Source organism: Pelodiscus sinensis, chromosome 13, assembly GCF_049634645.1.
Source record: "Pelodiscus sinensis isolate JC-2024 chromosome 13, ASM4963464v1, whole genome shotgun sequence".
Lineage (NCBI taxonomy): Eukaryota > Metazoa > Chordata > Testudines > Trionychidae > Pelodiscus > Pelodiscus sinensis.
Window position 1 is genome coordinate 32,503,827 of NC_134723.1, and position 12,343 is coordinate 32,516,169.

At 37.6% G+C, this 12,343-nt stretch overlaps 1 protein-coding gene across 2 annotated transcripts in view; it reads left to right on the plus strand.

The window, feature by feature from the left end:
- THOC2 (THO complex subunit 2) overlaps positions 1–12,343 on the plus strand; it is a 121,078-nt gene that overhangs the window by 93,665 nt on the left and 15,070 nt on the right. For both annotated transcript variants that reach the window (XM_014569712.3, XM_006115394.4), the window contains 7 exons: positions 3,797–3,954; positions 6,498–6,626; positions 8,317–8,448; positions 8,539–8,723; positions 9,458–9,642; positions 9,960–10,062; positions 11,262–11,698. In XM_014569712.3, coding sequence (XP_014425198.3) covers positions 3,797–3,954; positions 6,498–6,626; positions 8,317–8,448; positions 8,539–8,723; positions 9,458–9,642; positions 9,960–10,062; positions 11,262–11,698 — 1,329 coding nt within the window. The remainder of the gene's footprint in view (positions 1–3,796; positions 3,955–6,497; positions 6,627–8,316; positions 8,449–8,538; positions 8,724–9,457; positions 9,643–9,959; positions 10,063–11,261; positions 11,699–12,343) is intronic.

Sequence of the window (12,343 nt, forward strand, 5' to 3'; positions counted from 1 at the left end):
ACCATTCCGTACCCATAGTGGCTAATAGCAATTAATGGACTTAACCTCCATGAATTTATCTAGTTCTCTTTTAAACCTGTTATAGTCCTAGTCTTCATAACCTCCTCAGGCAAGGAGTTCCACAGATTGACTATGCACTGTGTGAAGAAGAACTTCCTTTTATTTGTTTTAAACCTGCTGCCCATTAGTTTCATTTGGTGGCCCCTAGTCCTTATATTATGAGAACAAGTATATAACTTTTCCTTATTCACTTTCTCACCACTCATGGTTTTATGTACCTCTATCATATCCCCTCTTAGTCTCCTCTTTTCCAAGCTGAAAAATCCCAGTCTCTTTAATTTCTCCTCATATGGGACCCATTCCAAACCCCTAATTGTTTTAGTTGTCCTTCTGTGAATCTTTTCTAATGCCAGTATATCTTTTTTGAGATGAGGAGACCACATCTGTATGCAGTATTCAAGATATGGGCGGGCGTACCATGGATTTATATAAGGGCAACAAGATATTCTTCCTTATCCCTTTTTTAATGATTCCTAACATCCTGTTTACTTTTTTGTCTGACGCTGCACACTGCGTGGATGTCTTCAGAGAACTATCCACGATGCCTCTGAGATCTCTTTCCTGATTAGTTGTTAGCTAAATTAGCCCCCATCATATTATATGTATAGTTGGGGTTATTTTTTCCAATGTGCATTACTTTACATTTATCCACATTAAATTTCATTTGCCATTTTGTTGCCCAGTCACTTAGTTTTGTGAGATCTTTTTGAAGTTCTTCACAGTCTGCTTTGGTCTTAACTACTTTGAGCAGTTTAGTGTCATCTGCAAACTTTGCCTCTCTACAGTTTACCCCTTTCTCCAGATCATTTATGAATAAGTTGAATAGGATTGGTCCTAGAAATGACCGTTGGGGAACACCACTAGTTACCCCTCTCCATTCTGAAAATTTACCATTTATTCCTACCCTTCGTTTCCTGTCTTTTAACCAGTTTTCAGTCCATGAAAGGATTTTCCCTCTTATCCCATGCCAACTTAATTTATGTAAGAGCCTTTGGTGAGGGACCTTGTGAAAGGCTTTCTGGAAATCTAAGTACACTATATCTACTGGATCCCCCTTGTCCACATGTCTATTGACCCCTTTAAAGAACTCTTAATAGATTAGTAAGACATGATTTCCCTTTACAGAAACCATGTTGACTTTTGCCCAATAAATTATGTTCTTCTATGTGTCTGACAATTTTATTCTTTACTATTGTTTCAACTAATTTGTCCGGTACTGATGTTAGACTTACTGGTCTGTAATTGCCGGGATCGCCTCTAGAGCCCTTTTTAAATATTTTCGTTACATTAGCTAACTTCCAGTCATTGGGTACAGAAGTTGATTTAAAGGATAGGTTACAAACCATAGCTGATAATTCCACAATTTCACATGTGAGTTCTTTCAGAACCCTTGGGTGAATGCCACGTGGACCTAGTGACTTGTTACTGTTAAGTTTATCAGTTAATTCCAAAACCTACTCTAATGACACTTCAATCTGTGACAAGTCCTCAGATTTGTCACCTACAAAGGACGGGTCAGGTTTGGGAATCTCCCTAACCACCTCAGCCATGAAGACTGAAGCAAAGAATTCGTTTAGTTTCTCCACAATGACTCTATTGTCTTTAAGTGCTCCTTTTGTATCTCGATCGTCCAGGGGCCCCACTGGTTGTTTAGCAGGCTTCCTGCTTCTGATGTACTTAAAAACATTTTGTTATTACCTTTTGAGTTTTTGGCTAGCTGTTCTTCAAACTCCTTTTTGGCTTTTCTTATTACATTTTTACACTTAATTTGGCAGTGTTTATGCTCCTTTCTATTTACCTCACTAGGATTTGACTTCCACTTTTTGAAAGATGCCTTTTTATCTCTCACTGCTTCTTTTATATGGTTGTTAAGCCACGGTGGCTTTTTTAGTTCTTTTACTGTGTTTTTTAATTTGGGGTATACATTTAAGTTGGACCTCTATTATAGTGTCTTTGAAAAGTGTGCATGCAGCTCGCAGGGATTTTACTTTAGTCACTGTACCTTTTAATTTCTGTTTAACTAATCTCATCATTTTTGCATAGTTCCCCTTTTTGAAATTAAATGCCACAGTGTTGGGCTGCTGAGGTGTTCTTTCCACCACAGGAATGTTAAATGTTATTCTATTATGGTCACTATTTCCAAGCGATCCTGTTATAGTTTCCATTAACTAATCAGGCTAGCATTTTGCATGAGTAACTGGGACATGGTTGGGTTAAAGCACAGGACCAGTGTTGACAAACTTGTCTTCAGTTGCATATATAGTTGTGCATGAAGCAAGAGAGATTGGGGAGATGGTGTTTGCTGTGCTTTTTTCATCAGACCTAAAATGTAGGTGGTCTCTGTCACCTAAGTTATAGCTCAGGGAGTGTTTCCATTTGGCATTAGAGTAACCACACAAGTTAAGAATAGGGTAGGATATATAGGTTTTCTCCCTGGATCACAAAACTCTGGCAAGGCTTCCTGCTTGTGATTGTTCTGCAGTTGCTGTGACTGGTTATTCTTAGTGACTTTGATAATACAGATGACTGTTCTGGTTCTGCCCAAGAACCCATAGCTTCAGTGAAAACCATGGGATTGTTTCATGTAGTTTAGAGCACAGTGAAGGTGACTACCATCTGGTTCTGATGAGTGAGTTGGACTTAGAGCTTGAGAGGTGGTGATTTCTTCCCTCTAATTGCCACCTCTGATTTAAGATTGGAATATATCTTACCCAAGAAGATAAAATCATATTGATGGTTCACCCTTAGAGATTAATCAAGACTATGTGTTTCTGTAGGGTCTTGAGGGAAAATAGTGTTGAACTGATTGGTGTCCTAAGGAAATTTGTAATCTTTTGTTCTCCTCCTTTAATATAGAGACCCTTACGTAGCTATCATTCACAGCTTTATTAGCATAGTCACCTTGATGAACAAATTATCTGAGAAGAGCACTAGGAGTTATGTCAAGCCATATGAAATATTTTTCTCAACTAATATGGCTATGCTAGAGAAAGAGATTTATTTTTCTTTGCTAGAACATCAGTCAAGTTTCACATATCTGAATTGCGCTAGGTTCTAATTGTGTGGATAGTTCTATGTATAATAGTTGTAAAAGCACGTGGAGCCAGCAAAAGGAGCTACAATCATTAAAATATGGTTACTAGTGCACAACTTTTGATAATTTTTTAAAAAAAGAAACAACAAACTGATTCATCCCACTTAGCAAAGAATTAATAATAGGTGCCTTTGTGAAATAATGCAATTACCTAGACTTTATTTTACAAAATATACTGCAGAATTTATGATAATATTGCCAAGTAGTAACATGCAAATGGAAACTAAATTTTGTCCTCCAAGGGTAAAATTAACTTTTATTTTTGATAAACTGTGTTGGCTTTTTAATCTTCACTTTCTTCACTCTATCTGATAATCTGCAGTGGGTCTTTCAATTACTAGAATAAATTAGTGTGAGGTGTTTCTGAGTCAGATCTTGTCCGTTGCATGTAATGGAGAAAAACGTGCATGGTTAATGAATAAATTTTATCGGTTAATTTTCTTGGCTTCTTAATAGGGATTACCTGTCTGGTTTGAGAGTTTTCCTAACCAGGATGAAAAGAAATTTGGGATGTTACATATCTTATAATGCATAATACATTTCTGAATCATATGTTTTGTTTGAATGTTAGCTGTCTTATGTACAGATGATGTTGCTATAATACAGTTCCCTTCTTGTCTCTTTGTTTCTTTGTTTTTGAAGAATCAACCAAAAACGAGACTATCACAAAATTTCTACAGTTGTGTATATTTCCTCGCTGCATTTTTTCCGCAATCGATGCTGTTTACTGTGCTCACTTTGTAGAATTAGTGCATCAACAGAAAACACCAAATTTTTCAACACTTCTCTGTTATGATAGAGTAAGTAAACAGAATGTTTTGGGCTGTGTTGTTTTCTTTTTAAGTGAAAATATACATTTATTAAAAACCTGTTTTTGCAAGATTACTGTTTCACATCCTTTTCCATGGGAAAAGAATTGTGCATCAACACAATCTATAGATATATTCCAACTCCAGAACAGCATTTATCTTTCTTACTATAAGAGTAAAAAGGGTCTCCATCAAGAATGAGACCCTACTGAGCTAAGCACTGTACAGGTATAAGAAACCATCTGTACCTGCCCTGGAGAGCTTATTATCAAAAAAGATCAGATAAGGAGAAATAGACAACATATATGTTAAAATTCAAAGAACATATGTTTTCAGTTATATACTTGCAAATATTTTTTCTGCACACTTCTCCGCTCCCTTTGTTTTAGTCCCAAGTCCTAAACAGCTTTGTTGAAATACTGCTGCAGCAGTGCTGACAGGGTGGGGCAAAAAGGACAGCTGCCTGGGGCCTCAGCAATTTAATAGGGCCCAACAGGCTTTAGCCACCATCGCCACTCCTAGCGCAAGGCAAAGATAATGTAACTCGTGTTTTGGTACCAAGTCAACTTGCGCTGCTGGAAACCAGTTTACAAATCAGTACCATTGACTTTTTTGCGTTTAACTCATTAACTAGTTCACTTTGGTAATCCATGCTGGGTTTCCTGGGCACTAATATGAAGAAGCAACGTTCTACCATAAGTAAGAAACTCATTTTGTGTAGGTAGTGTTCTGTTTATACCAAGTATGTGCTTATGTCCTATAGACCAGTGTTTCTCAACATTTTTTTTTATGAAGTAACCCTTTTTTTAAAAATAAAAAAATTGTAAGTGCCCCCAGTACCTACAGTTTTCAGACACACAACATTTTTTTCTATCATTGCAACACATTTGTGTAAACAACTTAATTGTAGCCAGGTGGGCGATGACATTTTTGGATGTAAAAAGTACAAAAATAATAAAGCACTGTAAAACTTAAAACAAAAATTCAGTTTTCTCCAAATTTCAGTTGTGTTGATGTACCCCCCAGACTTCTCTTGAGTACTACTGAGAGTACTCATATCACTGGTTGAGAAACACTGTCATAGACCATGGAAGATCTGTGAATGTCTCTGGTTCTGCAGCAAGGTGAAATGATTTAAATCAAAGCAATTTAAATCCCTATGCAGGATTTTTTATTACTGATTTTAAAATGTTTTGCATTTGTATTTTACTAAAGAGAGATTGATTCTCATTGGTTGGTAACCATTAAAACACATTGATTTGCAGATAGATATAGTCTTTACACTAAATTTGGTCCTGCTTTTTGCTAGCCAAGAGGATACTATATGCACACGCACACACACACACGCCCACATACATATTTAAACATTATATAATGTAAATTATATCTATACTGCTTCTTAATTCTTAAATTTATTATAATAGGTTGGATAAGTGATTTGCTGTAGTGAAACACATAGGAATAAGAGTCTTATTGAAATGGTTGTGTTACGTAGTTGTACAGAAAACTTAACCCTAAATTCTTCTTATATTGGTTTTTTGGGGGGGTGAGGGGGGTACTTCACCTGCTTGTCTGAGCCAGAATGGAATGGGTTCAGTTTTACTTTCCGCATAGGAACATAACTTGAAAATTTGGGTTTACTTTGAAGTGACTTTTTTAAAACGACACTTTCTTGCTCATCAGTTCTGTACTTCATGCATTCAGAGTCCTATCTGCCCACATTTCTGAGGAAAAAATAAACTTTTACTGCATTTGTATCCCTGCAGAGCCACGATAGCCAATAGCTCGATTTTATTTCTTTTTATGTAGCAACAATATTATTTACTAAGCTCTTCTTACCCAGCTAATCCATTATTAGGACAATGCTGTTGAAGGCATTGGGATCACAGAAGTGCCACTGAAAACAAATGTACTTTGTGGGAAACTGTATATAATTGAAAGTAAAAAATCCTTTGTGAATTTTTGATCCAAGGTTGAATTTGAAGGTCATGTAGTTAGAAAAAACATCTACATTGTTTGTGTTGTGTTTATAAGTAGTGTCATGGACAGATGGTAAGAAAAGGATTTACAGTGCCTTTATTCTGTAATACGCAGGGTAGAACTACATTTTGTTCATGCAGTCAGCAACATTTTATGTATAACTCTTAGCCAAGCTCAATGAGTTAACAGGCTACATCTAGACTGCAGTGGTAAATCAGAAAAAGATACGCAATTTGCAGTAGGACAATTGCATATCTGTTTCCGATTTACTTTCAAAATAGGCTTTTCTGAAACTTGGCGCGTCTATACGGTGTCAAATTTCAGAAAAAAGTTCTCTTTCGACACATCCCTTCTTCCTCATAGAACGATGTTTAGAGGTATGACAAAACAGTGTGACAGGGAGTTCAGAGTTTAAGGTGGAATGAGTTAATTTCTGTTCTGTTAACCTTAGTTGCTATGTGAGCATGAAGTATGAAAATGAAAGCATTTGGGTTTGATTTTTAAAATATTTTGATTTCATATTACACAGCCTGACCATTGTTTGTTTTTCACAGGTTTTCTCAGATATAATCTATACAGTAGCAAGTTGTACTGAAAATGAAGCTAGTAGATATGGCAGGTTTCTATGCTGTATGCTAGAGACTGTGACTAGATGGCACAGTGATAGAAACATATATGAAAAGGTATGTAAAGTTATTAAATTGTAGAATGATCCATAAATAAACGGATGATTACCACTGGTAAGCTAGACACCGTATAAGTGGCTGCGAAAGTATTAATGCATGAAGTACAATTGTTTTTCTAGTTTTCTAATTTTAAACTTCATGCATTATAAAATCTCACTGACACTTAAAGGCAGGATTTCTGTGATGGGAAAGGAATTCTCTGCATACATTTTGAACACTTTTGCTTACTGAGTCATACTTTTAATCTTTGTCGAAGTCGAGTTGGAGGTGGTCTAATTTATCAAACTTTAAGTGCTTTGAAAACTGCATATGGATTTAGAAGGTAAAAATATCTCAAATTAACTAAAGGCAGCTATAAAAATATTTGAGAGTGATAAAGCTTTCTTGTTAGCTCTATCAGAGGGCAGTTAAAATGGAACAAAGGAGAGAGATGCACACACCTCTCTCTTCTCCTCTCTCAAAAACAGGTCATTCTTCTTCAGAAGTTTGCAGGCATATATTGGGCTAAATTGTAAAAGCATATAAAAGACCTTGGTTTTTATGGGTAGTTCCTGCTTTTTTTAAGACGTCTGATAAAACTCTTTTAAAACACTCAAGCTGCATTACATTGTCATCTATAACCAAAATGTTAAGGGACAGCAGTGTATGCAACAATACAGTCAATGTGCTGAGCAATATTTCAGACAATCAGCTTATATTTTCAGGCAGAAAGACTTTTTCTCGAGGAGGCATAAATTACAGAGAAGGTTCTCTGCCTCTAACCAACTGGCTTATCCCCATCAGTTTTGGGCAAACAGACAATTTGACTCTGTCTCAGGGTCAGTCTTCCTATCATAATCGGTCTTCCAGGCTGCCCCAAAACTATCTAGGTTGCGACTCAATACCTATATTGAGTCTTAACAGAATGTTTAACTGATAAAAGTGGGGGGAATAGGCAGGGAGTTGCTTCAGCTCGGTTGGGCTGAACTGCCTCTCCCACACCCTTACTCTCCACCCCCACATGGACAGGGGCTGCTCCAGTCAGGCTCAAGCAAACCCTGTCCCACATCAGTCGGGGAGCTGCTCCAGCCCCTTCCGGTTAACTGGAACCATTAAGCTTCACCCATTAAAGGTGAGGCGTTACCAGTTACCCATTCACATCCCTGCTGTGGGTCTCTGGATGGGACTACACCATTTTGTTTATCCCTTGGCTTTTTGTCTCCTACTTTGTCTCTTCCTCTCCTTTAATCAGTAACCGGTTAAATACTAGAGGGCATGAGAAGGCATTTGGTGGTGGTTTTCTGCCCCAATGGGTTATGCGATAGAAAGTTAACCGGCTTCTGTGTACTAGATGTGCATACCACCTGAGTGAAATAAACATCTGTACCCACATACAATTATAGAACCATAGGGTTATAAGGATACACGTGTGTTATCCAGTGTAACCTGCTGCCAAAATGCAGGATTTGGTGGGACATATTGAAGATCAATAACAACAGTACACTTAATTCATATATATCACAACAGTTGCTTATTTTAGGATGACAATATTTATACTTGTGTAAATATTGAACATTTTAAACTTTACATATAGCAGAGTAATGAAAATAGTGTGCTTCAGTTATGTTAAAACTACAGCAAAAATTAAAATATTTTAATCTGCTGCCTGAATAAGATTAACATTATTTTTCTTTTTACATATATATAGGAATGTGGAAACTATCCAGGCTTCCTTACCATATTACGGGCAACGGGATTTGATGGTGGGAACAAAGCGGATCAGTTAGATTATGAGAACTTTAGACATGTGGTACATAAGTGGCACTATAAATTAACTAAGGTAATAAAAGATGTTAAATTGCTATGATATGATATTTTTCAAGTTTTAATGAGAACTACTTTTGATTGCATTTTATATCTTGTATTCTAGGCTTCTGTACACTGCCTTGAAACAGGCGAATATACACATATCAGAAATATCCTGATTGTGCTGACCAAAATCCTTCCATGGTATCCAAAAGTTCTGAACCTGGGTCAGGCCTTGGAAAGAAGAGTCCATAAAATATGCCAGGAAGAGAAAGAGAAGAGACCTGATCTATATGCATTAGCCATGGGGTAACAACAACTTACTTTAAAAAGAGATTTAAATAGATGATTAAAGGATTCCAGAGACTTGGAACTCTTCCAATCTCATGCATTTGGCTTTTGCTGTATGTTGGAAAATCTTACCATCCTATGTCTTGTGTCTGGTGAGAGTTGAGACTCCTGGTTTGTACTAAATAGTGATGGTGATTAAGTGTGCTAAGTTCTTCATAGGACAAAAGAAAGTAACAATCTATGCCCTAAAGAGCCTATAATATAATTTTTAACAGGACCAGTGATGGTAACAAGTAGCTGGAAGGAGGGTAAGACAAGGAAAGACAGGGCTTATAGCTTTACAATTACAGAGTTGCTCTGTCTAGGCTTGTGCAATTCTAGAAGATTAAATTAAACAATACTTTTTGCTGTTTAATTATGGTTGTTATATTTAATGTAAAATTACCCATGTTTGTTTTGTTTGGGAAAGTGTTTTATTTCATTGCAGTAGTTGATTTAGCAAAGCTTCAAAACTATTAGTGTAAAACAAAATCACTGGTTTATTTCTTTGAACGTTTTTAGGTGGCAGAGATTTGGAGGATCAGGTTCTTTTAAAGAACTGATTGTAGTAATAGAAGGAGGAAGAAAATACTGCAGATCATTTTTGAAGAAGTGCTAAATCACAAAGTACTAAATTAATCTTTTTAAACAGTAACCCATGTTTATATTTTGCTTTATGTTTGTGCATATTTAACACACTGTGCGACTTTCAGCTATTCTGGGCAATTGAAAAGTAGAAAGCCTTACATGGTACCAGAAAATGAATTCCATCACAAAGACCCCCCAGCCAGGAATGCTGTAGCTGCAACAGTGCAAAATGGGCCAGGTGGTGGTGGGCTGCCTGCATCACTGACAATAAATGCAGCTAAACTGGAAGAAAGCACTGCTGAGGAGACTGGTAAGCCATCCATTTAAAAAAATAATTCTTTTAATGCTATGATTCTGACCGTTTTTAAAATTGAATTTTAGGATTCTGTGGTTTAATCTTCTTCAGATTGTAAAATGAATCGGGTCCATTACATGTTTTTTTTAAAACATTGTTTATTGCTTATGTTATTAAGCCTTCGTGGTTGTCAAACCCACCTCAGTCAATTTAGCTGTCAATAAGTTGAACCTAATTTTACATTAATTTTGAAGTATTATGTTTAAGTGGTCACTGTAGCATTGAGGCAAAGTAGTAACTTGGTAGATTAAGGTTAGCATCTTTTTCAACAGACAAACTAAAGGAGAAATCTCAGGGTGCTGTGAAAGTTATTAATAAAGCTGCCAGTGCAACACCAAAGGTGACGACAAGCAATGGAAACAGTGCTTCTAACAGGTGAGAAATCTGTTCTTCAGTTCTTCATTGTCTGACTGCAGAATTGTGAAATTAAATTTGAAAGTGACCTATCTATTCTGAAGGGTCTTTTAGCAAGAGGTGAAAATGATCCTCACTTTATGCAGTAGAATTCTGCAAATTACATCCTTTTGATCCATTAGATAAAGGAATTGCAAGTTAAGACTGATAAATGAAATGCTTTTCTCCCAATGAGATTATACTAATAATTTCATCATTATAGTTCCAGAAAGTTAAATGATTAAAGTCTACATGCGGCAGTGAAACGGGATTCCGATGTAAAGCCCCTAAATCAAATTAGCTGGTAATCGTCATTGCAGGAGGAATACCAGCTAATTCAAGTTAGGGCTTTAAATCGGAATCTCATTTCACTGCCGCGTGTAGACGCGGGCAGTTACTTCGGGCTAGTCAATTTCTAAAATGGCGACTGGCTGGGAACATGCAAATCAAGCACGGGATATTTAAATCCCGGGCTTGATTTGCAATTTCGGTCGCCCTCATTAGCCTCCCTAGATCGATCTAGGGGGCTAGTGTAGACATATCCTAAGTGGGTATATATCTCACAGACAAGTGCTCTGATTGGTAACTTGTAATTGGCGGTGTTACTACCGTGGAATAAAAAACCCATGGTATAGTCAAGACTGCTCTGTGGTGTTCAGAATTACTGTGTAGACATTTGGGCTCAGGCTGGAAGCCAGTCTCTGGAACTATCCCCGCATTCATGGTCACAAAGAGCCAGCTTCCAGCTTGGACCTAGATTTTACACAGCAGTTTTATAGTCTTGCAGTGTGAGCCCCATAAACCCATGTCAGCTGACCTGGGCCAGCAGCAGATATTTACTTGCTGCCTGGACGTATTTTCAGTCAATGTTTATACAGCTGCTGGGCTAGAATAAGGTTGAGTCAAAAGCATTGTTTTGTAATTTCTGTAGTATGCCTCAGACCCTGCTAATTATATCATAGTATTGTTTCCTATATCCTCCTATTTTAGCTAGAAAGTAGGTACTCATTTGTTGCTATGAAGATGAATGGTAGCACATTGAAAGACAGGAATTTGTCATTTATTTAGTATTTTGAAAAGGAGTTTTGTGTTGAACTTGAAAAGTAAAAACTAATTTGAATTTGATTATGAAAACTGAAGTTAGTTTGAATATTGAGCGCACTCTGAACTTTTTTATGCAGCAAAATTATTAAAGAAAAAGATGAGAAAGAAAAAAGTGGGAAGGAAAAAGATAAAGAAAAAAAAGAAAAGACTCCAGCTGCCATTCCAGAGGCCAAGGCACTTGGGAAGGATGGAAAAGATAAACCAAAGGAAGAACGGGCAAACAAAGATGATAAAACAAGAGAGACGAAGGAAAAAACACCAAAATCTGACAAAGAGAAAGAAAAAGTCAAGAAAGAAGAAAAAACATCAAAAGATGAAAAATCCAAGACCGTTGTTACCAACGCTGAGATAAAGTCAGCTGCAGAAAAGGAGAGAGAAAAGGAGCCATCCAGAGAAAGAGATGTAGCGAAGGATATGAAATCCAAGGAAAATATTAAAGGAGGAGAAAAGTTGCCAGTAGCTGGGTCCTTGAAGTCACCTGTTCCCCGATCAGAAACATCAGAGTCTGAAAGGGGTAAATTAAATCTTTTTTATTTTTTTGCGGGTCTTTTTGAAGCCACATTTTAAATAATATACAAAAACATTGAAAGTTGCTTAATACCTAAAAGTTGTTGGGGCCATGCAGAATGAGAGTAACTAGATGCTAATTAGCATTTAATTATAAAAGACCCTTTGCTTTTTACTACAGGCAGTCCCCGGGTTACGTGCAAGATAGGGACTGTAGGTTTGTTCTTAAGTTGAATCTGTATGTAAGTCGGAACTGGCGTCCAGATTCAGACACTGCTGAAACTGACCGCCAGTTCTGACTTACATACAGAATCAACTTAAGAACCCCAGGCGTCCCCAAGTCAGCTGCTGCTGAAACTGATCAGCAGCTGATTCCAGGAAGCCCGGGGCAGAGCAACTCTGCCTGGGGCTTCCTGTAGTCAACGCTGGTCAGTTTCAGCAGAAGCTGACTTGGGGACGCCTGGGGCAGAGCAGCTGGGGTGCTGCTGGGTTGCTCCAGTAGCGCCGCTCCTCGGTGCTACTTGACCAACCCAGCAGCACCCCATCTGCTCTGCCCCAGGTGTCCTGATTCAGCCGCTGCTGAAACTGACCAGCAGCGGCTGAATCAGGACCTGGGGCAGAGCAGCTGGGGTGCTGCTGGGTTGGTCCAGTA